The sequence below is a fragment of the Copadichromis virginalis genome, linkage group LG11, assembly GCF_057382275.1.
Source record: "Copadichromis virginalis isolate Kocher_CV1m ecotype Utaka linkage group LG11, C_Virginalis_male_GT1.1, whole genome shotgun sequence".
In the NCBI taxonomy this organism is placed as follows: Eukaryota; Metazoa; Chordata; class Actinopteri; order Cichliformes; family Cichlidae; genus Copadichromis; species Copadichromis virginalis.
In genome coordinates this window covers 27,538,929-27,561,787 of record NC_140628.1, presented here as the reverse complement: position 1 = coordinate 27,561,787, position 22,859 = coordinate 27,538,929, and the positions used below count along the sequence as shown (strand labels likewise).

At 39.0% G+C, this 22,859-nt stretch overlaps 1 protein-coding gene across 7 annotated transcripts in view; it reads right to left on the bottom strand.

Moving 5' to 3' along the window:
- Window positions 1-22,859, bottom strand: part of arhgef1 (Rho guanine nucleotide exchange factor (GEF) 1) — a 41,322-nt gene that overhangs the window by 10,750 nt on the left and 7,713 nt on the right. Inside the window, exons 2-19 of one of the 7 annotated variants that reach the window (XM_085471787.1) lie at window positions 13,459-13,542; window positions 13,236-13,349; window positions 12,125-12,223; window positions 10,935-10,977; window positions 10,719-10,824; window positions 8,988-9,128; window positions 7,188-7,217; window positions 6,265-6,373; window positions 6,000-6,069; window positions 5,829-5,861; window positions 5,070-5,258; window positions 4,495-4,630; window positions 2,537-2,701; window positions 1,430-1,617; window positions 1,172-1,318; window positions 771-853; window positions 396-521; window positions 121-235 (exon numbers count right to left, since the gene is read on the bottom strand). In XM_085471787.1, coding sequence (XP_085327913.1) covers window positions 121-235; window positions 396-521; window positions 771-853; window positions 1,172-1,318; window positions 1,430-1,617; window positions 2,537-2,701; window positions 4,495-4,630; window positions 5,070-5,258; window positions 5,829-5,861; window positions 6,000-6,069; window positions 6,265-6,373; window positions 7,188-7,217; window positions 8,988-9,128; window positions 10,719-10,824; window positions 10,935-10,977; window positions 12,125-12,223; window positions 13,236-13,349; window positions 13,459-13,509 — 1,945 coding nt within the window. In that variant the 5' untranslated portion in view covers window positions 13,510-13,542. Of the gene's footprint in view, window positions 1-120; window positions 236-395; window positions 522-770; window positions 854-1,171; window positions 1,319-1,429; window positions 1,618-2,536; window positions 2,702-4,494; window positions 4,631-5,069; window positions 5,259-5,828; window positions 5,862-5,999; window positions 6,070-6,264; window positions 6,374-7,187; window positions 7,218-7,321; window positions 7,767-8,987; window positions 9,129-10,718; window positions 10,825-10,934; window positions 10,978-12,124; window positions 12,224-13,235; window positions 13,350-13,458; window positions 13,546-22,859 lie in introns of those variants that run through there. The other 6 variants (XM_085471786.1, XM_085471790.1, XM_085471789.1 and 3 more) reach the window with 6 other exon arrangements.

Below are 22,859 nucleotides of genomic sequence, written 5' to 3'. Positions count from 1 at the left end.
AATGTAAAAAGTAAGAATGTAAAGAAAGTAAGAATGCAATAAGTTTTACAATATCGATGCACATATACTGACACATGAAAGTGAGCAACAAACAGGCCAGGGACACATACAGACACACACCTGTGTTCTTTGCGATATTCTCCAGCAGCAGTGGGTACTTGGTCAGCCTCTGCATCTCTATGGGAATGATGTCCTTGAGCTGCAGCCTACGGCACTGGGGCTTACTCTCCGCCTCCTGAGACAGACAGACACACACACACACACACACACACACACACACACACACAGTCAGACTAGAACACCTTTGTCACATTTTGCATTACTTTGCATCTGCAAAGTGCGTCCATGTATGTGTCTGTTCAATCTTGGGGGATATGTTTGTGTGTATGTGGTACCTGTATGAAAATGTTGAAGCGTGGATCTCGCTTCTGCCTGGTCTTGATCTGGTCCAGGGCCCATGACTGGTGGCTGCAGAACCTTGCTGTCAGTTTCTGGAACCACTCCCCCTCTGTACCACCAAACTGAAACACACGTGCACACACAAACATTACAATCAAAGATTGTGTTGTGGCTAGTTGGAAAAAAAAAAATCATAATAATGAAGTGAGTCAAATTCGAGAAGTGCAGAAAAGGCCAAAATCCTTGTTGCATTTTTACAGTAATATTGTGTAAAATGAACTTGTTGGCACATACTGACTTTGTACAATATGCACAGAGAGAAAAGAGAAATATTGTATGATGAAATGAAGTGAAAGACTGTGACGACTCACTCTGTTGAGCACTGTGGTGCTGATGGATTTAACTATGAAGTTGTTATCCAAACGCTGTTTCTTAAGGCTCTCATAGAAGTTACCTGAAATTGAAAGTTAGAAAAAGACAACTGACTTATAAGTAGATAGTGAGCATATTCTCTTTCCTAACACTGTGTTGGCAATTCAGGCAGCACTATGCATTCGTCTTGTATCTACACTTGGTACTATTGGCCAGAACAAATTTAGCATCATGCTTTTTTAACGACAGTGCCCTCAATTGCAGGTAGTACATGCAGTTAGTGATTTCACTAATGAGTAAGGAAGAGTGTTATTTGCATAATGGCATATTCGTTGAAGGAAGGGTGCTATATTCAGCTGTCTGGCTGTGTTTACAAATGCTTCTTTGCAGCAGCCCTTACTGTGCATTTCAGTGATCTCATCAAGGTTGGGGAAGACGGCGGCCAACTCAGTTGAGGTCAGAAGCTCCTCTCTCTCCAATGGTCTGACAAAGATCACCTGAAGGACACTCAGCATTCGCACATGTGCGTGCTCTGTTGTAAACAACTCTGAGAGGAAAGACAGTAGTAAAAGTATGAGTGATTAATAGGAAATTTAAATATAGTCTATACAACAAACTCCTCTATCGTCTCATCAACTGTTTGTCTCTCTCTAATTACCATTTATGACTTCTTGCATTTTGGTCTCCTTCTTGGTCAGTTTGGACAGAGCCTCAGGAGAGGCCAGCTCCCTCCAGTTGGGTGGATCAGACTCAAACTCCTGCAGCCGCGGATCCACCTCCTCCACCTGCGGGAAAGGGCTGGTGGGGGAGTGGCCAGGGTCTGGGGCAAAACTTAGTCCTTCTGGGCTGAAGAATGAATGTGGGGCGAGAGGGATTACTTCAGAACAAGAACTACAGCTTAGACGAAATGCGACCAGTCAGTTATCAAATTATGTGACTCTTTCTGGCAGCACAGCTGGAGGCTGTTGGCTGTGGAACAAAAGTAGTTGTGAAACAGCTGGTCTTTCTAAATGCATATCAGGGACATGTTAACATTAGATAATCTAGGTAGTAAATGTTCACTGAGAATAACACGATTTCAGTAGCTTGTGATAATTCACCAATAAATAACAGGCAATGGCTCAGATAAAACCGAGATTTTTTTGGCTTTAAAGTGATTCAAGAATAATTGAGATTAAATCTAAACTTTGAAAAATGCACCATTTCCTATTACTGTATAAAAATATAATCAAAGAAGAAACTGCAAAATTCTTTACATTCGAAAACAGCAAGTTAAGCTAATAAAAGGGCACTTAATGTTTATCAAACGGTCAATATTGACCGACCTCGTTCCCCTAAAGAACCTCGTTATCATTGTAAATGAGAGTGCTGTTTAAATGCTTCACTCCCCGATGCTCACAGCACAGGTCAACTATTAGAAAGCAGCCAATGTGTCAGGCAACTGTTAGTCAGTAACAGTGCCAGAGTGATCAATTTCAACAGGAGAAAACAGAAATGTGCCTTTTTAAATAATTTCCACTCATCCACACAATTAGCACTATTTTCCATGAATATTTAACAGATATTAACAGATATGCCTCCTAAGTGATCTTTACAGTGGTGAGCCAGGTGGCTTTAAGCCTTCAAAATTATTTTTTATTTTTAAAGTGCTTCCTGATTATTTCAGGACTGCAGCACTGTTCCTACTTCAACTTGACATCCTGTCTGTCCCTGCTGTGCACCTCACGAGGAAGAGAGGCATTAAGAGAAGGTTTGCCCATCTTACGGATGGAGGTGTTGGGGGGTGAGCGGGGCAGGTGTTGTTGTCGTGGAAGAGGGTGGCTGCAGGTCCACATCGCTACGGGAGCGAGACTGTTTGGCCCGAGAAGAGCCACGCCGCCGTGATGACTGTCGGTCCACTCGGGCACTTTCACTGCGTGCCACTTTCCTACTGAAGGGGTTGAAGTTGGGAAAGGATGTGGGAGGAAGGAGTCAGTTTGAGACAGAATAAAGAGAAATGACAGGTGGAAACAAAAGAAAGCAGCAGGAAGAAAAGAGGAAAATGTGTGGATTTTAAGAGGAAAAGGGAGGCCAGAGAATAAAAAGAAAAAACAGAAAACATAGTAGAAGGAAAAGACAGCAGATGTACGTAGCAGATGTACATATGAAGATAGGTAATTAGGATGATAAAGAGGATGAGATAAATCAATAGAGAATTTACACAAAAATATAAATCATATCAGCAAAAGGTAGAGAAAAAGAAAATGGATAACAAGCAAATATGCATGATATGACATGCATATGTTTAGATAGTAAAAGTATATTTCATACACTGCATTAAACTGCCAATCTACAAAAGGTATGTTAAACTAGCCAGGCATTGCTTGTACTTTGTGGACTATACTGTACAAGTTTCCAGTTTTGCAACTTTAAGCTATCTCAGCAGTTCTCCAGTTTCACACAACAAAAAATCCAGCTAATCTCAACAATCAGCTAATTCTTTCACAAGCAGGTTAAAAATGTTTCACCATGTTTATGTTACGTATCTGCAAAGCACTGTGAAGCTCAATGTGAGCATGTGCATGTGAGTGTTGTGTTCTGTGTTTGTGTGATATGCGATCAGTATAAGGCCTGAAGCATGTCCATGACTCTGTCAAGGCGCTGACACCCACCTTGTCTTCCGTCTGCAAAAACACGGGACACCACATTGTTACACACTCGCCTTTACACAACTATTGTAAGCCACAGTGACAACCATAACGTTCAAAAAGCACATCCCTCCATACTATCCTAAACTAATTTTAAAACCTCTGTCAGAATAGCATGCCAAAAACGATGCCAAAGCCCCTGGCACAACATTTAACACCACATACGGTGGAGACAAGCAGGACAAAGGACGGGCCCTGACCATGGCAACAGACAGAGACACCTTGAAAAGCACATAAAATAAAAAGCTCTAATGAACTAAAAACGCTGAACTAAATGTAGTGTCTATATTTGACTATTAATGTAATTACATAGTGTTAAGTTTTGTCTCAAGCCTGGCAGTAGAACAACTTGCCAATATTCAAATTCTTATAAAGCTTTTACTTTGGCTTAACAAGGCTAATGGCTGTGACTTAGAAAGAGTCAATATTGATGCAATGGCACTATTATGATCACAAATATGCAAGTATGGATAAATATGCCTTTTTATTGCCAACATGTACCTCAATCCCCCCCAAAAAAGATAGAATTGCACAGCGGATGTCTATATGCGACAAAACCTGCAATAAAGCTCTGCTGTAAACATCAACAAGAGATGCAAAGGACGCAGACACAAAAAACACAGAAGATATTTGAAAGAGCACACGTGCCATTATGGAGAAGAAAAAGGAGAGAGGGAATGAGGAAAGGAAAGGCAGAGTGCTGGAAGTAGAAGGCTGGATTTGGGTTCACCTGATCGGGGTCCATCTCAAGACTGAAGACTCTGTTAGCTAGCGAGCAATGGGCAGCATGACAAAAGCTAGCACACAGCAGGGACAGACTGCTGGGGGAGTTTTACCACGCTCGCCCCAGCCTCAGCAATTCAAACACATTTTGTTCCCCCACTTTACCCTGGTCATTTGTCTCCCATAAAGTCTAATTATAATCTGATTACAATCTCTAAATCTGTGAAATGCTTATAATCTCTTACTCATTACACTGCAGATATTACCTTACTCCCTAGACAATACTTGTTATTACTATCTCCGTCCTTCTCACCTTTCTTTCTCCACAGGCTCCTCAGGCGGGATGTCACTGGGTGAGATGGGCGAGATGGGCTCGATCAGCCCACCTGCAGGCCCAGAGGGCAAGTCATCTTGCAGAGTTGGAAGCTCTAAACGATTGCTTGGGACAGCTAGAAGAATTGAAAATTAAATTTAGCATTTTTCTGTTAAATAAAATTGACCTTCTGTTTTAAGCAAAAGAAATAATGGAAATCATTTTACAAGAACACATCAAATCACTCTGAAGGCTGGTATAATATAATAGTGATACAATTTTTATGTGCCCATAAAATGCCTGTGTGTTATATCTTGTGTACATTAGTACTGTCAGGGTGCGACTTTTAGGAGAATGTTAGAATTTAGCCCAAATCACAACATGTTTTCATTTTAGAAAAGAGTTTTAAACTGAAAACTATTTCTGGCCAGATAAATGTTTCACCATCATTTCAAATAATCTCCTGAAAAAGCATGTCATGACACCATGACAGCGGCAGTGCAATAAAATACTAAACAAGGACACCAAAACAACTGTGGTGTATCTCATTCATCAGTATCAATGAGCAACCTTACCATCACTGTGTGCCTCTATGGTAGTCGTGCTGGTGGCGTTGTTGCTTGGGGAATCAACATCTACCGCAGGTTGCACAGGAGGGACTAGACTCTGCTTCTTGTTCAACGATATAGTGGGAACTCCAGAGTCATTCGGGGTGGTTTTAGCACCAGGACCTTTGCGATCGACTGACCCTCTATCCCTGTCTGCTTGAGAGGACGAAGAAAAAAAACCCAAACAAACAAAAAACCATGACCACAAAGAACCTCATTCACTTAACAACAAACAAACAAACAAAAAACAGCACACAGCAGATTTTGTAAGTCAGACAGACAGGACTTCTGCAGCTAACAAAAGGACTGGTTTGAAACAAAAAGTATATCAACAATGTTTTTTAGATTAATGCAAGTCTCTGCAAGACACAAAACAAATGGGGAATCCTGAGTTAAAGTGCAAAGTCATCAACTACGAGATTTGGATGGGTATGGGTTAGGGGGCCACACAAGTGATTTTAGCCAACAAGGTCTAAGAGTTGAGGAACAACCATTTAGATTAGAAAATATTTATGAAAACTTATGACATTTTCAGTGTTTAAAGACTCAGTGCTAGTATAATATTTGTAAAGAACCACTCCAATGCACAACATCAATTAAACAATGCTCCACCCACATGCTTTGCTGTACTGATTCAGGACATGCACACATGCTTGCGGGTTAATTAGTACCATTCTCAATCTACAAGTTAAAAAGCAGAAGGGGAGGATTCTGAACAGTGACTACCTTCATCCACTTTAATTTTGGACTCAACTGTAACTGGAAAGAAGGGTAGGACAAAATATTTTCATATCCACATTATTCATCAACATCACTTAGCAAATTTTAAAAGTCAGTATATTATATAGTTTAGTATATTAATTATAACACAGGAAAAATAAAAAAATTTATACACACCCATCCAGTTTGGTAAAACAGGAAACACTCTTGAGCTTTTGGCCTTTGGGATATCATCCTTACTCTTGGGCTGCAATATCACCAGGTAGGAAATTAAAAAATAAGGTAAAATTAAAATAAGATCAAAAGGCTGAAAAAATACAAATTCAACTACAAAATGGTTTAAGAAGAACACTGCAGGCCAATAATTGCCTTGCACTGTTCTGATTGTTGATGCATTTATTTAGCTTTCTAATAGGATACCAATGCTGTCAGTTTACCTTACCTTAGTCTTTCTAGTGAAGAAACCTCCTTTGGACTTCTTACTGTCAGCTGCCTTGTTTTTAACCCCGAGGTGTTTCATGTACAAGACCACAGCATTAAAGATGGTTTGGCTAGTGGAGAAACAAGAAACTTGTGTTAATAATAATATATAGTTTTTAAACAAATGAACTTGCTTAAATTCCCAGAATATATATCTATATATATATATATAGATATATATTTTATATTTAAAGTCCCTACAGACGCATGTGTCCTCACATTAATGGCAGCAAAAATACCAGTGTGCTTATTCTATCTCCAAGTAATACAGTTGAGACACTTGGTTTAAAAAAAAAAGGACGAACTTCATGAAAGACTAGAAGGAAAGAGGGAGTTGGAGAATTGCAGATGTCCAGAGGAGGAGCATGAGAGGAGGAGCTCAGAAGAGTGGGAAGGGAAAAAGAAGAGACACAAAGAGCTGAGGAGATATTAAAGGAGCTAGGAAAGGGAGGAGACACTGGGGATGTGCATAGAACAAAAGTGCATCACATTACCAGACACTGCACAGTTTCTCAGAGTCTGCCGCCTGAGTACAAGGCGTACAATAAAGAATTTGAACTGAAGAGGACGAGGAGTCCTCAGAGAGTAGCCTAAAGACACTAAGGCATGCATGACAAGGTTAGTCAAATATATGCACTAAGAGAATATATTGTCTAATAAGGACATTAAAAGAAAAATTTAATGCAAATAGAATAAAAACGAGTGCAGTGACAATACAGAAAAAATATATATTTTTGGATTGGATTTTCTAACATACTTCTACAGCAACATACATTTTGAAACAGTATGCCAAATGTTTGGCCGGACCACACCCAGGCTTGCAGAGGTCAAAGCTGCTACACAAAGAAGAAAAAATATATATACACAACAACACCATTGACTCACCATTTATCCTCATCAAAGGCACCTGTTGATCTGAAAGAACAGAGACAAGTGTCAGCGATGTCACTATTGTAGACAGAAAAAACAAAACAAAGAAACAAACAACAAAAGTAATTCTGATGCTGCATCTAACTCACCTCTTCCTTTTAAGTAACATTTTTTCTTTCTCTTGCTCGACTAACTATGAACTCTGTTTTAGGCCTGTGGAATCTGAAGTGATTAAGCTTTTCTTGATACAACTCAAAACTGATTGTTATGCTGTTGGGGTCAGAGCTGCAGCTATTGATCATATTCTAAGAATCCACCAAAAAAGGAAAGAAAAACTAAAAATCTAAAACAAAAAAAAAGATTAAAAGTGCAAAAGATGCTTCAAAAGCTACTCTTCTGCCTGTTCCAGAAATTTTAAACTCAATCTGCACACTTGGCGATTTGCAAAAGAAAAACCAAACTGCTGTCCTCAGTATCAAAAATTCTCTGCCCTGCTTTGTCTCTTCAGTCAGCCGCCTGCAAAGCAAAATCAGAAGTGCTCCAGCGCAGCAGAAATGTCTATTTAACCATGTTTGTCTGATGCAACATGCAGGCAAGACTGTGGAAATTGGATACTGATGTTTTGAGATGAACATAAAGGATGGGAGGGGTTTCCTCGGGATTTCCTTGCATAATCCAATCACATCGACTGGTTGCCTTGTTCGCTTCATCAAAGAGACCAATAAGAAACAGATGGGGTGAGGTCACTGTGTTGTGGTCAAGAATGGAGGGAGGTGTGTGCGTGTGAGTGCAGAGGGGTGACTGAGTGTGGGAGTGCCGGAGAGGAATAGCGAGCAGGACTGAATGGAGTGAGGCTGAATGATTCGTTTGTGCACTGGAGATAAAGATCCAACTGTGTGATAGTAATTGAGTGAGTCAAAACTGAATTATCACGTCTTTGATAGAGACTCCTTTGCAGGCTTTTTGTGTCTCCTCCACTCTCATCGTGGTTATATTCACAGGATGAGTGCTGCTTGTGCACAGTGCACCTCTTTTCATTTCTGCTGATCTTTTTTTTCTCTCTTTGACAAGATGAAGTTAGACAGTCTTCTGCCCCTTTCCCTGGCCTCGTCTCCCTCTCTGTCTGACTCATTTCTTGTAGAGGATAACACATTGTGGTTTGCCACGGGGTCAAGGATAGATTAACTTTCCCCTAGATCTCTTACTTTCTTTCTTTAACTGTGTTCAGGGCAGGAGCTATCCAGCATCGATAACCCTCTGGCCCTTTCTTTTCCTTTGTCTCTTCTGCTGTCTTACCCCCTCCACCTCCCACTACCAGCCCTCCTTCAGTTGGCAAAATGCCAGGGGAGAGCCTTCCTGCCAGCGTGGCACTACTGACTCCATTTTTCTTCTCCGCTTCCTCATGTCTTTCTGGCTCTGTTTTGTTGTGTTTCAATCACAAGTCCCTTGTCATCTTAATTTCATCAATTACCTGCTTTATAAGCTGTTTGGAAATGGATTTGTGCACGACTAATGCTAACGCTTTCCTTTTAAGGAAGTTTAGAAGCAAGATAAGGGAAGATTAATACAAAACTACCAGCTTTAGCCAACAGATCAGTCATCTTCATGTGCACAGCAGAAAGTAATAGCAGAGAAAATAGCTCCCAAGAACATCTAACAAAAAATTATTGTAATATGTAAAGTGGTTACCCATTATTAGTAATCGTTGGCATTTTAAGCACATCCAGCAGAATCTCTATGCAGAAAATGACTTGAACTTCACTTTGTGGAGGCTGGATACCTGAAATATTTGTTGAAAAGTGGAGTAAAACTCACTGTGTCTCAGACATCTTCTCTAGGAGGTTCTCAGCAACAGACTTCTCCTTCATATCCGTTGGGACACGGTCGGTGGGATAGTGGCTGTCCACGTCATTTAGCTCAGCCTCACTGAGGGTCATACCCATCATCCTCTTTTGCCTAGGCAACACAGAGCAAGAGCAGAGAATCAAGTTTAGCAAAAACATCTCAAACTTTTAACACTAAAAGGATAAAATGAAGACAGTGTTGTGCAAAAGTAACAGAAAAGCACAGTCAGCTTTTGATCCACCATGTAATACCGACTGGTAAGTGTATGAGTAGCAATAGCATCATTTGTCAGCATCACAGTGATCCCCAAACACACTGCTAAAGCAGTAAAAGTACACCCAGATAGAAAAACATACAATAGAACCAGTCATGGACTGGTCTCTCCAGAGGTCAGACCTCAACAACATTGAAGCAGTGTGAGTTCATCTTGGTGAAAAAGTGAACAAAAGGCAGATAGCATCCAAAGAAGAGCTTTGGACCATTCCTGAAGAGTACTTAAAGAAATGACAAGAAAGTCGCCTAAAGAAGTTTACGCAGTGTTGAAGGATAGATGTGGTCATACCAAATACTTACTTTCAAGTTTCTTTGAATTGTTCAAACTGTGTTTTTACCTTATATTCCGTATTTCAATTTAAGCTTGCACATAAAAAATGAGGGGTGGTTCAAGACTTTTGCAAAGTTCATTATGTTTTTCTAATTCATTAAAAAGGTACACATAAATCTAGGACTGAGAAATGGGCAAAAAATGGGCAACCTTTTAAATTATAGAATCACCTACTCATTTTTTCTCCATGACCTTCAACCTTCCTTTGTCATCTTACTCTCAAATGTCAGATCAGTGTCCTTCATATGGATTTTGGTAAAGAGTGGCCTGCATATTTCTGTTTACCTAAGCACAGGTGTCATTAACATACTGTAGAATAGAGAAAGACAAGACAACCTTTTGTAGTGTTTACACATAAAAATTTCATATTGAAATCTTTATGTGTAAACACTGGTAGTTTTGTATTAATCTTCCCTTTAGTGACTAATGTGTATTAGTCACTGTTGCAATTCTAAATGGAGGAGGGCTAGATTTTATAAATTACATACCTACAATCAGGATATGCACAGTAATGTTAAGTTCACATAACTGTTGAATGTTGTCAAATACTAACATTCATAAATAGCTCTAGACCTAGAAGTTGAATCCAATTAATTACTTTAAAAAACTGTTTCAAGTTACTCGAGTAATGCAGAATTGTAGTTATTGGGTTAACAATGCAAAAGAACTGAGATGGTCATTTAAAGCAGCTCAGTGTCCAGATAAGTGTTGTTACACCTTTTAACTCTCATTTCCAACAACAAACAAAATAAACTTTTTGAGACCAAAATTTGAAAATTATTTTTCAGCTTGTTTTGAAGTAACTCACTGAAAATGTATCAAAGACAATAACAAGACAGATCATCAAACGGAAGCTTTCTTTTTTTTAGTGAGAAGAAACACCAACAACACCAACCTTTAGATTAATAAAAAGTGTAATTATTATTGTAGTAATTTTTTAAAAATTAATTAACCAAAGTTTCAAGAATGTCCCTGATCACATACCAGCCATTAATCCCAACCCTGGATGTTCTAATCATGTTGTGAGATGCTTGTTGTGCATTTATAAACTTCTTGCCAATTTAGTAAAGTATGTAAAGACTGAGTAGAGTTCTCACCTGAAATCCTCCAACTGTTTGGCCACTTCAGCAACTTGGACGCTCTGAATGTCCTGAACAAAGCGCTTTTGGATATCATCTGTGAGCACATCTAGACGGGATCGATCTTAGGGAGAAGACGGAAAAGAGAAAGGAAAGAGTGAGTCAAAAACTAGAGAGGAACAAAACAACAATGCACTGACTTATATCTATAAACATCACTGGAAAATAACTTACCCAACTCAGAGTTTACGTGAGCTGGTACTGCCACTTTCAGAACCTGTAATGTGAAGCAAATGACAAAAAGATACAGAGTGAAAAATAGAAAAATGAGATACGATTCAGACAACATTCAGACTAACTGACAGTATGGATTCTCAGTTTGTTTTGTAAAACACTGTGATGCAGTAGCTAGATGTCACCACAGGGTGGCATTTTAACACAGGAAATATAGATAAGAGAAAAAACAGATACTCCAAAGGGGGATGCTCTGTGCTCATGTCAGCTCTGTCATTGACATGAAAATAACCACATGGGCCAACTTTACATCAATAGGTTAACAGAGGGTTAACCTCCTTTTTTCAGTCCCTCCTTTTTCCACCCTGAAAGGAGGGACTGAGCGAAGATGATTCCTTCTACAGGGCTTTCCCACGATCTCGACAGGAAGCTGTGAGGCTGTACGGGCTGGCAGGGAGTTTGACTCAACTGATAGACATGTACAGTGCATGAGCTCTGAGGAGCAAATATAACGGACAGTAATGTGGGCCAGGTGTGTAAGACAGATACTGTACAGACAAAGCAAACAAAAACAATGGATTCCTCTCTCATAAGTTCATCTTATTTATTGAGCTGAGCAGCTCAGTAAATTCATAATTTTAGAAAAATAAAACACAATATTGTACTGATCATACAAAGGCTACTTTTGTCTTACTAACCTTGAAGTTAAGAAGCTCAAAGATAAGTTTAAACCTAAGAATTAAGAGAATATCAATGATCTAAAAATACATAGACAAGGAGCCAACCCTACAGTCTGTTATTATGGGTATATTTCAAATCATGCAAGCAGAACTTGAGCCAAAAGAATCTGAGGGAAGAAATCATTTTAGTGGTTATCAATTTTTTTTACAGTGCAATTATAACTCCATTTACAGCAAAAGGTAAATAAGGACAGATAAGATAAAGAGTATAAAGAGTATAAAATACTTTGTATTTAATTATCAGAGTGACTTCATTCCCTCTCTGTACTGAATTGTTCTGTTTTTTTTTTTTGCTTTTGTTTTTTGCATGAAGTCTGCAATAAATTTAATGTTTCAAGCTTTACATCTTTATCTCTATTTTGGCTATGAAAGGTATAAACATTTGGGCCAATTTTTGATAATCGAGACGGCTTTAAAAAAGACAGAAATGTTGAGTAGTCTGCTACTTACTGCACCCTTGTCCAAGAAGGTTGTGTAAAAATCCCCAAACTGCTTTTTGGTCTCTTTGGCACTGAGGTTTTTGAAGAGCTCAGCATGGAGGTAACAGAGCTGACAATTGGGAAAAAGACAATTTTATTTAGTACTGAATAGCTCCAAAATCTTTTAAAATAACTACTTGTGCCAATTTATGACCACAGCTGTCACAATTTTATTTGACATGACCACTAAAGATCACAAACACCTACATCACATAAAGGCATGCCAGACATAAAAACCTAACTTCAGTTTGACTCAGTGTGCTTACATGTCTAACACAAAATGACTGACATCAATTTAATAGTTGAATCCTAATGACAGTATCCCATAAAGTAGTTATTGTCCCCTCCAGAGATTATCATGCACATAGCCCAACCTGCATTTGTCTAGTGGACGCACTATAACCCCAAAGCAAATTGAGCACGCAACCACTGATGCAAACCACATTTTCTTAAATGCTGCAGAATTACAAATATTTTGTTAACAGACTACACGACTCAAGTCGTGACAAACATGAGGGAAAAGCAGGGGGGTGATGGAGCACATCATGGGTGTGAAACGTGTAACAGTACCTGGGTGGGTCATGTTCTCTGCATGCAGAATAAAGGGAAAAGGACAGGCAATGCCTTTGATCAGCACTGACATACACACTCAAACAAACCTTTTTCTCTATTCCCATGGGGGTTACTCATCGGTATTATGCATTCCATGGTCTCCAATTTAACCCCAACCAACAACTAATTCTAACCTTTATCCTAAATCCAAATATTAACTCTGAAAAGTAAAATTGGACTCATAGGTAAAACAGTCTTAATCCACACTGAGGTACAGTGGACATCAAAATAGCTGTTTCATGTGTTTCACACAAGCCAGACAGAAACTGATGACTATTATGATTTGGATTTCATGATTAGATCATATCTAAAAGGTGATATACTAACTCTGCATTTAGAGTTACTCATCATTATCGTCACTAACTTTGTAAAAATATCTGTTAACAGCAGCTGCTCTGTGGAAGCTTGTGTTATCTCAGTTTCATATAGCTTGTTGGCTGTAGTGGACCTTGCATAATGTGAGTTCTCACCAGGGGAGCAGGGTCAAACTGCAGAATGACATGTTGCAGGAAAACCAGCAGGTGGGTCGGCCGACTCTTCAACTGCTCTATGTGGTTAAAGGTGTTGGACCGGTCTTCCACGTACTGAGACAGACAAAAATAAATAGGTGTAAAAGGAGATGGAATAACTTATCTGAGATATGATGATCAAGTAACATTCAGTCCTTCATGTGCCACTGTTTTCTGCACTCACCTCATTCAGATCGTTTTCAAAATCCTCATCCTCAGCCCCGATGATGCTCATGGCTGGGTTAGAGCACTGAGGTCCAGACACACCCTGCTATGGAGAAAGAGGCAGGGAGGGGAAGAAAACAAAACAATTAGCAAAAGTTATGTGCTATACTTTGAAGTGGTAGGGTATCTCTTTGACGTCCTGGGCTCCCACTGAGCAGAGCCAGACATAAAGCCAGATGACAGTTTACACACAGTGAACTTTCCCAGTGTTCTACAAGTTCAAGCAGAAAGATGGGGAAAAATGTCACAGCTTCTAAACCAGCCTTCTGGAGAGAGATCGAGACAATCCTGATGGGCCATAATAGTTGTGGGGTCCTTGTATTAGAAGCAGAGACCTGCTTTAAGTAGAATCCCATTCATACAATCCAAGAAAGTCACAAAAATTCAATGCATTATTTATTTTTCACTAACAATGAGTGCTATTAAATAAAAATTTATAAATGTTTTTAAAGAAGATCTGTTCATTTTAAATTTAATACCTGTTAAATGAAAAGCTGGGGTATGCTTACCAATGTCCTTACTACTTCTTTTAAAAGGAACTATTGCTAACTGTATTTCTGAATTTGATTTAAAATTGGGTTTTTTTAATGACTAGAAGACAATGCTTTATGAGACTGTGTTAATATAGCCACCACCGTAACACAAATTTAAAAAAAAGTAAATTAGACAAGATAGGTGTGGTTAGTACTGCTGCCTTACTCTACGAAGTTCTGGGTTAAAACTTCCTGTTCTGTGTGAAGTTTGTGTTTAAATATACAAGTTTCGTTAACTGGTTCCCAGAAAGTTGATTCTGTTCATCTGGAGGCACCGTGGGAGAATGTTTCATCACTGACTTCTTCAGTCTCAGCTCCCTGCAGGTTTCTCCAACCTTATAAACAGTACAGTTGCATAACAATCAAAATAGAATGATGAACACAATCATCTTTCTGGGATTTACTTTAACTGGATTATTGAGTATGGATCAAGATGTTAAACGTGATTCTAAACTTACTATAGGTATGAACATGAGAACAAAAACTTATCTCTAGAGTAAAGCACCAAAATGTTTAGGAAATCCATTTAGAGGTGCCCCCGGTAACAATTTGATAGACAGCTAATCACATATAGTTGTATTTTTGGAACTAAGTTAGTAACTTGACCTTTACTATCCGTTTGCACAAATGAGGAGAGCAGCTACTTATACATATCCATCTGTGTGTCAGCTGGTTGGCTCATAATGAGTGAGGGATGCATTACATTTTGGTGAGGCTGTAATTGTTTTGAACTTATGAGTTTACAGTGAGTACCTTTATAACCACACTCAACCTTTTGGGAATTGAGGGGAATTGTTTTACGATTTTTACTCAATAAGAAAACATAGTCCAGTTTAGCACCAGGGTTTCTTCCCTCCATAGACCAGTGCTGTTGTAACATGAACTGAATGTTGCCCTGCTGAAATAGGAAAGACATCATATGGATGGTGGCATATGCTGCTACAAAACTTGTATACATTAGCATTTATGGGGCCTTTATAGATGAATAAGACAGCCATGCCTTGTTGCATCTCCCATGTAGTACCATTATGGATAGAGGCTTTTGAACCATCTACTGAGAAACTATATGGCCATCTACTCTTAAACCCAGGGTATGGGTTCAAGTTTTCCCACTTTTCTTAGGTGAACCTTTAATTTATTTAATAGGCAATTATGGACCCTGTGACAAACTGTGTTCACTCATGATAGGTTTAGGAAGAATTCTGGAGTCCACACAGTGATTTATACGGCTGTTTGCAATGCAGTGCTGGCTGATGACTTGAAGATAACAGGCTTTAAATATTGGTTTTCAACCTTGTTCCTTTTTTATTTTTTAGAGAGATTTCCTTGGATTCTACTTCTTCCTTCAATTCTCCCTGGGGTATAACATGCATTGGAAAATATCACATTCTCTGAAGTGTGTCCAGATTTTGTCCCTTATTTTTCCAGACTTGTGTTGGGTTCAGTAAAAAAAAATGCTGCAGAAATCTCTCCTCTAGTTGGGACACAAGCTCTTCAGGTCTAAAAATGCAGCTCAAGTAATTGGAAATAAAAGGTTTATTCTAATTTTTGCTTTAGAAAATGATGAATGGGAAAAAGTACATCAATTTAGCCGCACCCTTTTACAGCCCAAACATTTCCTCTTCCCCAAAACACACAAACAACACACAGCCCTTGTATTCAGTCCTCTGAAGGTTGCAGACCCAGAGCCGCCACCAGGGAACACCCAATTACATACACACAGTCACACAAACACACGTTAAAAAGCTGCACTGTAGTGTTAGGTGAGAACACAAGGCACAGTGAGTACAGAGACAAAATGGTTAAAAACTGATTCATCTTAAAAACATAGGAGGGGGAAAAAGAAGAGAAAGTCATGACCAAATGTTAGCAAGAAGCATATTTGAACGTTTCATCTAGCACCTCTTTAGTATAAGGACTCATTTACATTCATTCTTTTCTATTTAATTTTGTTTAAATAGCAGAGTACCTGTATGTATTTAGTGTAGGAGGGACTAATGATATAGAGCTTTACATTCTATTCTAGCCCAGAGTCAAGACTAAAGACAGTCAGATTTGGATAAGTGTTGTGCTTTTTACAGCAAGTTTCCTATTATAATCTGTATACAGTGCAAAGTATGAAAAGGTGTCAGCTATTCAGCTTTGCATCGCCATTTATACTCCGGTAATTGTACCTTTACTATTTTTTAACCAGTGTAGACAAGAATATCCTGTTATAGCAATATTAAATTCTCAGGATTATTACATCAATGTAGTTACATAACTTGTAATTTGTAAGATATTTGATAAACTCACTATATTAGCTTCTTCTAAAAAAAAAAGATTCATGAAATCCACAGAGTTTCTCAGTGTCTTTTCATACTTTAAGTACACTTTTTGTGCCATTGTAAACTTGCTCACATATGCGGTTTTGCATGTTGTCTGTTAAGTAGGAACAAATAACTCACTAAGTGGTTAGAGTTTATAAGGAAATGTGACTGTGTAGATGATCATTATTTGATTTATGGCCTGATTTCAGTGTATGTGTTCAATAGAAGATAAGTGGGGTGAGAAAGACATGAAAGTCACCGTGAGCTCTGGTAAAGTGAGGGAGTGAAACAGTGGGTAAGATTGCAAACAGGCAGAAAGTGAGAGAATGTGTTCATTCATGGCCATTTCCAGTGGGCTGCAGGTTGAGAAAGGCCAGTGTTGGAGCAACATGCGTAGGAGGGGTTAGCCAAACAGAGAGACACAGGCCTGCCAGGGCCATGAACGCACATCTGCACGGACATACACAAACATGACACAGAGGGAAACGTCTCCTCTTTTTCACACCCATAGACCCAACCGCCAACGCCATACTAAAGTGAGACCATCAAAGATACCTTATCATGCCACTGAAGAAGTTCTGACACCATGACGACAATGATTAGTGCTGGAAAAACATATCTACGCATTTACTGGAAAGATAAAATGCTGTGGACGTTTCTTAACACACTCAAGTTTTAACAATAGGTGCGTGAGAACAAAAACTGAACTGAGAAAGAAAATCCTGGGCAAATTTAGCCATTCCTATTGACTTCTGGTTACTTCTGTTTGGCAAAAAGTGCCCAGAACTCCTGAACAATTTTGGCCATTCCTATTGAGTTTAACCAAAAATAACCAGAAATAATTAGCTTAATTTATTTAATCAGTAGTAATACCTATTATAAAGGCTATTATGGACATGTTGCTACTGTATTATGTATATGTCCAGAGGGTCATAATATGAAGTAGAATTTGGGCTTAACCAGCTAACTCCATTACTAATACTGTGTTTTCAGTGCTGTGAAAGTGGTCAACTTTTAAAACGGGGTACATTGCTATGGTAACTTATGCAGACTTACAGGTACAAAATAAATGTCTACTAACCAGTCAATTCACCAGAAAATTGCATCAGCAATCTTGTAAGATCCATGGAGCTCAGTGTACAGTAAGAGGTTCTAAAGTTCACATATACCAAGTAACTGTTTGAATTAGATTTTATATTTATTCTTTACTTACTCTCTGACCATCAAACCGCACTGGAGTTTTAGCTGAAAAAATGAGCCAACAACTGTCTTAAAGTGCACAAACTTACTATACTGGTATAGTAGTTATAGCAGTTATTTATAGTAGTTTCCCCAATTATTACTGACTAAATGTTTAAAGAATATAAACATTCATAAAATGCTTTTAATACTGGTTCTCAGCATTTCACTCTCCTTATTACAGGACAGCGAAATCTGAGCCTTTGTTATTGTTATGTCTTGGTTGATTTCAGAGGAGCTGCAGTACAAGTTCACACATTGAAAGACAAACTGGGGTAGGCAGAGGGAAGCTAATTGCAGGGTTAGGACTATGAAGGGACTCCTCTGACCAGAATGAGCCAAGTGGTGCATTCCAGCATATGGCACAATTCAGACAACAGATGGATACAGTCTTGGTCTTGAGCAATAACCAGACCCTCTGCCCATCACATACATTACAGGATAACTGGCATAAGCTCTAGGCTGCAAGTGTCTTTCCAGTCTGATACAGGCGTTGCTAAGGGGAAAAAAAGGAAGGGTGTGAGTTTTTGAACAGAGCGTCCCAGAAGCGCGGAGATCAGGTCCGGTGCTCCTGAGTCGGCAGCTGCCCACCACCCCTCCCTTCCATCACATTCCAGTACTAACTAAGTGTCAGGTGGCATCAATCTAATGATAGCCATCAAGCGTACGTGCCTTTGTGTGTGTGTGTGTGTGTGTGTGTGTATGTGTGTGCATTAGGACCTAGCACGTATATGGGAGGGGGCCATTCCTATGTTATTGTAGAGAGCTGCTGGTAAACTTGTGTGTTTGTGTGTGTGCTCTCTGACAGCTGGTCTTTACAAAGCATTCCTCTTCATCTCAGACCATGCAGACGTCTAACACTTCAAATTGGAAAAAAAGATGGGAGGAAAAAAAAAAAAAAAAGCAGCAACCAGCCTGCACAGTTTAACATTTTATATTTCCACCAGGTCACCAAGGTTTTGCTGCAGCATGATAACACTTGCATCAGCTCTCATGTAAACCCCACATTCACTTGCAAGACATTAAAACAATGAGCTTTTTAGCACAACTCCTATGACCAAGAAGAGTGGAGTCGTCAAACTGTGACATCACCCCAAAATCTGCATTGCACCTGTCAATCAAACTCCTGCAATCACATGGCAGTGGCTGTCAGACCCCTGTGTTATAAATAAGTTTAAATGATGCACCGCAGAGGAGAAATGGCATGGCAACATTTTTAAAACCAAGAACTAAAAGGTTCATTATCCAAAGAAAAAACACATTCAGGTTACTGAACCACAGGAGCAATCTCCACTGCAACATTATGTTAACATAATATTATGCAGACATTTATTTACAGAGCTTAAGAGGTCACCCCGAACCATGCCGCAGTTTGAAAAACTAGTGCCAGCAACAAGAGGAACGCTATAAACCTGTGGAAGTATACATTCAGCCAAGTGTGCACAGAAAGATAAACAGTGCAACACTGGATGAATTTTGATCATTTGCTATGGACACATTTTATTAACATATGTGTTCAGAAGAGATGTTTAAAATCCATGCTTTACATAATAACTTGTGTCTGACATGTATTTCATTTTTGCACACGTACACAGAAATCAATTCAATTCCCGAATTCTAAACTACCTCTGCTTCTTGCTTACACGAAAATCCCAAATCTATGATTTTTGGTCCACTCTTAGTAACTGTGCACTGACACTTTTGAAGTTCACAACACAACAACAAGGAGTTTACAAACTAGTTATGCTATCACAAAATCATCCTTACACATTTGATTTGATCACAGTAGTTTTCTCTCCTTAGAAATTGAAAATGAAAACCGCTTAATGGAGTAAAACTTTAGCATGCTTCCTCGAACACAATGGAGGTCAAATGTAATGTAACAATAAACAAAATACACTTTTGTCTGGAGGGGAACTTTAGGATCCCTTCTTTTCTTTTCATGTTTTAGTTTAAAAAAAAAGTTGAACTATTGCAGTAAAAGATTTCATATTTCTGCAACAAACCACACTGCTAGTCAGCCCCATTGGTGATGTCAAATTTGAAGTTCTTAATCAGAGAGATTAGAAAAGGTTTTCACACCAGGTCAAGGGTTTGCTGATATTTTGAAAGTGCTTTAAAAGTCAAACTGAACCACCCAAGAGATTGTGAGAGAGAAAAAAAGGAAGTGTGAGCAAGTGGCTCTCAAGTTGGAATAGGTAAATATCTGATAGAGTAAGAAATTATTCTAAGTGAAAATATGAGAAATTTGTGAGGAACCAGTTGATGTAGACACATACATCCTGTACTGAAAACACTAAATTTAGATAGATGTAGACTTGTTTACAATTACTTGGTGCACCTGGCTACAGAATCCATTGTATACACATATGTCACTGCTCCCTTCTTATACTTGGTCACAATAGGTTGTGTCCTGTTCTCTATATGCTATGAGGGTAGCATCCAAAAATAACCCAACAGCTAATGGCCATTGCCTGCTGTGTTTGTACTGCTGTATGGTTTATCTGGCTTGCTCATCAGGCCTCAACCTCATTAGCACTAACTGGGGGATTTCTAGCAGTATTGCTGCTCCTCCACTCCCCCAGTGGCTTATCCTTGAGGAGCCTGAGAAAAGACTTGGAAAAAAAATGGACAAGGTGGCAAATGGGGAGGCACACAGACAGGAAGTGGGTGTAATTTCCTCAGGAAGCTATCAGAACCATTTCCTGTATGACCTATCAGATGCGAAGAGAGAGAGGAAGCGAGACAGAAAAGAGATGAGAATGAGTGAGACATTTTGAAAAGAAAAAAAAAAGTTGGTGCCCACAAGTGTTTCCGCATGAAACATGGTTGTCAAAACTGAATCAAACAAACCTCCGGTCCCGCTCATCTCTTAGTTCACATGGGAACCAGATAAGGAAGTTAATGCAGTGCATAAATGAAACCCAGTGTTGAACAAATGAGGAACAGAACTCAAATGATAATGGTGTGAATAGGGGCAAATGGCCTTAAATTACAGGGCCTGGCTACACATTGTGCTCTGACTTGCAGCTAAAACATATTCAAAATATTTTTTTCCAACATTATATATATTTAAAATAAAAGCTAAATAAGACACTTAGACATATCAGACTGATCTCAAAATCTGGTTGATTGTTTGGTCAATATGCTCTCATCCAATTAAATTCCCATTGGCGAGACAACAGCAGGCACTGCTACAATAGCTTTTCATGACTAACTCATTGAGCAGCAGGAGAAACAAGCTGCTTCTGAAGAACACTCCCAAGTTTTCACAACTGTGGACTTACTCAAACCTTATTATGAAAACTAGCTTGATTACATTTTCTGAAGATTTGCTTAGACTTGGCTCCAAACTGACGCCACATCAAATAAGACAGCAGTGTGGCTGCATTTTGTTAAATCTACTGTGCAAAAAGTCAAGTTTGGACTTTCCAGTAGTTGTTATATCACAACGCTGCTACCAACAAAAGCCTGACATCTAAAACTGGTAACCTGACTTTCCTGTATTAGGTCTAGTCATCTCTTGTGGTTAACACTTAAGGCCAAATGTGGCCACATAACAAAGGTAGCGGCTCGCTTATCAAAATGTAAAATTGGCCGGATATGAAAAATTATTTAATAAGTTGCACATTCTTCAAATGTACCCACTTATGCAGCACAACCATTTAACTGTTTAAAGAGCAGGCATGGCTTCAGTGGATCAGGATTTTTCTTTTGTTAACTACACACATGTTAAAAAAAAACCTCCCAAAAAATGATTATATGTATTACATATATCCTGTTTTAGTGATCTTGGAATCTAAAGCTCTTGAATAACTAAGAAAGCAAGAAACCAAACAAAACAAAAAACAAACTGTGGCTATAAGCACCAGTATATAGTTTATACTGACCTTATGGAAGACAGAAGAAGTAAAACCAGTGGTCTGGTAAGGAAGGAGGTGAAGGTGGAGGAGGAGGAGGAGGAGAGGGAGTGTGGAGCAGAAATTAAAAAAAAGAAAGAAAGAAGGGACACACTTCAACAGGAAATTAAGAACAAGGCTGCCACGATGGAAAAACAGAGAAAACAGGCAATGGAAACATAAATGTGAAACACCCTGGAAAGAGTAGCAAGCATGTAAGTACTGAGAAACACTGTTAAGAGCATGGCCCTGCACCTGAAGGCCTACAGAGTATACATCTGCTCTTCAGCAAGTATAAACAAGCACGCACACTAGATTCTTCCAACCTTGACCAAATGGTTTTAGCTGCAGCTGGCAGAGCTGACAGTAAGCTAGCACCTCAGGATAAACAAAACCAAAGGGAACTCTTGACTGTAGAGCATGTGCTGTGTGTTGGGATGTCAAGTCCACACAGATGTTTAGATTAACAACTTAGCCGACAGCCGGCTCTATAAAGAAAATAACTCAACAGTTTTAAAGTCTTTCAGCTCATCATCACATTATCTTTGAATGTTTAGCCAGCACAAAATTGATGTGGCAACACATAAAGCCCCGATGTTGTGTTTACACATCTTTATACTTAATAAGCATCCTGTGGTCACAAAAAGGTCACAGTAAGATCCATAGGAATTTGGACACATTCTTTTGTAATTTTGTGTCTGTGCACCATCACAGTTGATTTAAAAATCAAACAGTTAAGATTTGATTGAAGTGCAGACCTTCAGCTTGAATTTTTGGTGTTTAACAAAAGTATCGCATTATACACATTTTTATATATAAGCCCTATTTTTATAGGCTCAAAAGTAATTGGACATCTAACTGACAAGCCATGGCCAGCTGACAAAACAAAGACAAGATTCAACTTGTATTTGGCATCTTTTTACCGAAACTCTCAAAGCGATGTTGATGAAAGCGAGGGAGGCTGTCATTAGGCTGAATAAACAAAATAAACCTATCAGAGAGATAACAAAAACTTGAGGAGTGGCCATATCAACAATCTGGTACATTCTTAAATAGAAGGAATGCACTGGCCAGCTCAGGAACACCAAACAGCATGAAAGACCACAGATGACAACTGAAATGGAGGATCACTAATCCTTTCCCAGCATCTAACCAACTCAAGCCTTGAATTAAAACATAAAGTTTGCATTCCAACCACATCAGGTTCAAACCTATGGACATGATGGCATATAAATCGAACATCCACAAGTATGAAAAAGTGCAGGCCTAAATGCACATGCACTGAAAGGCTATGGGTTGGGCTGGAAGGAAGGAGCAGGGTTTGAGCAGAACACGTGTGAGGTGTAAAATGCCTCAGTGCAGTACAAAGAGAATGTTATT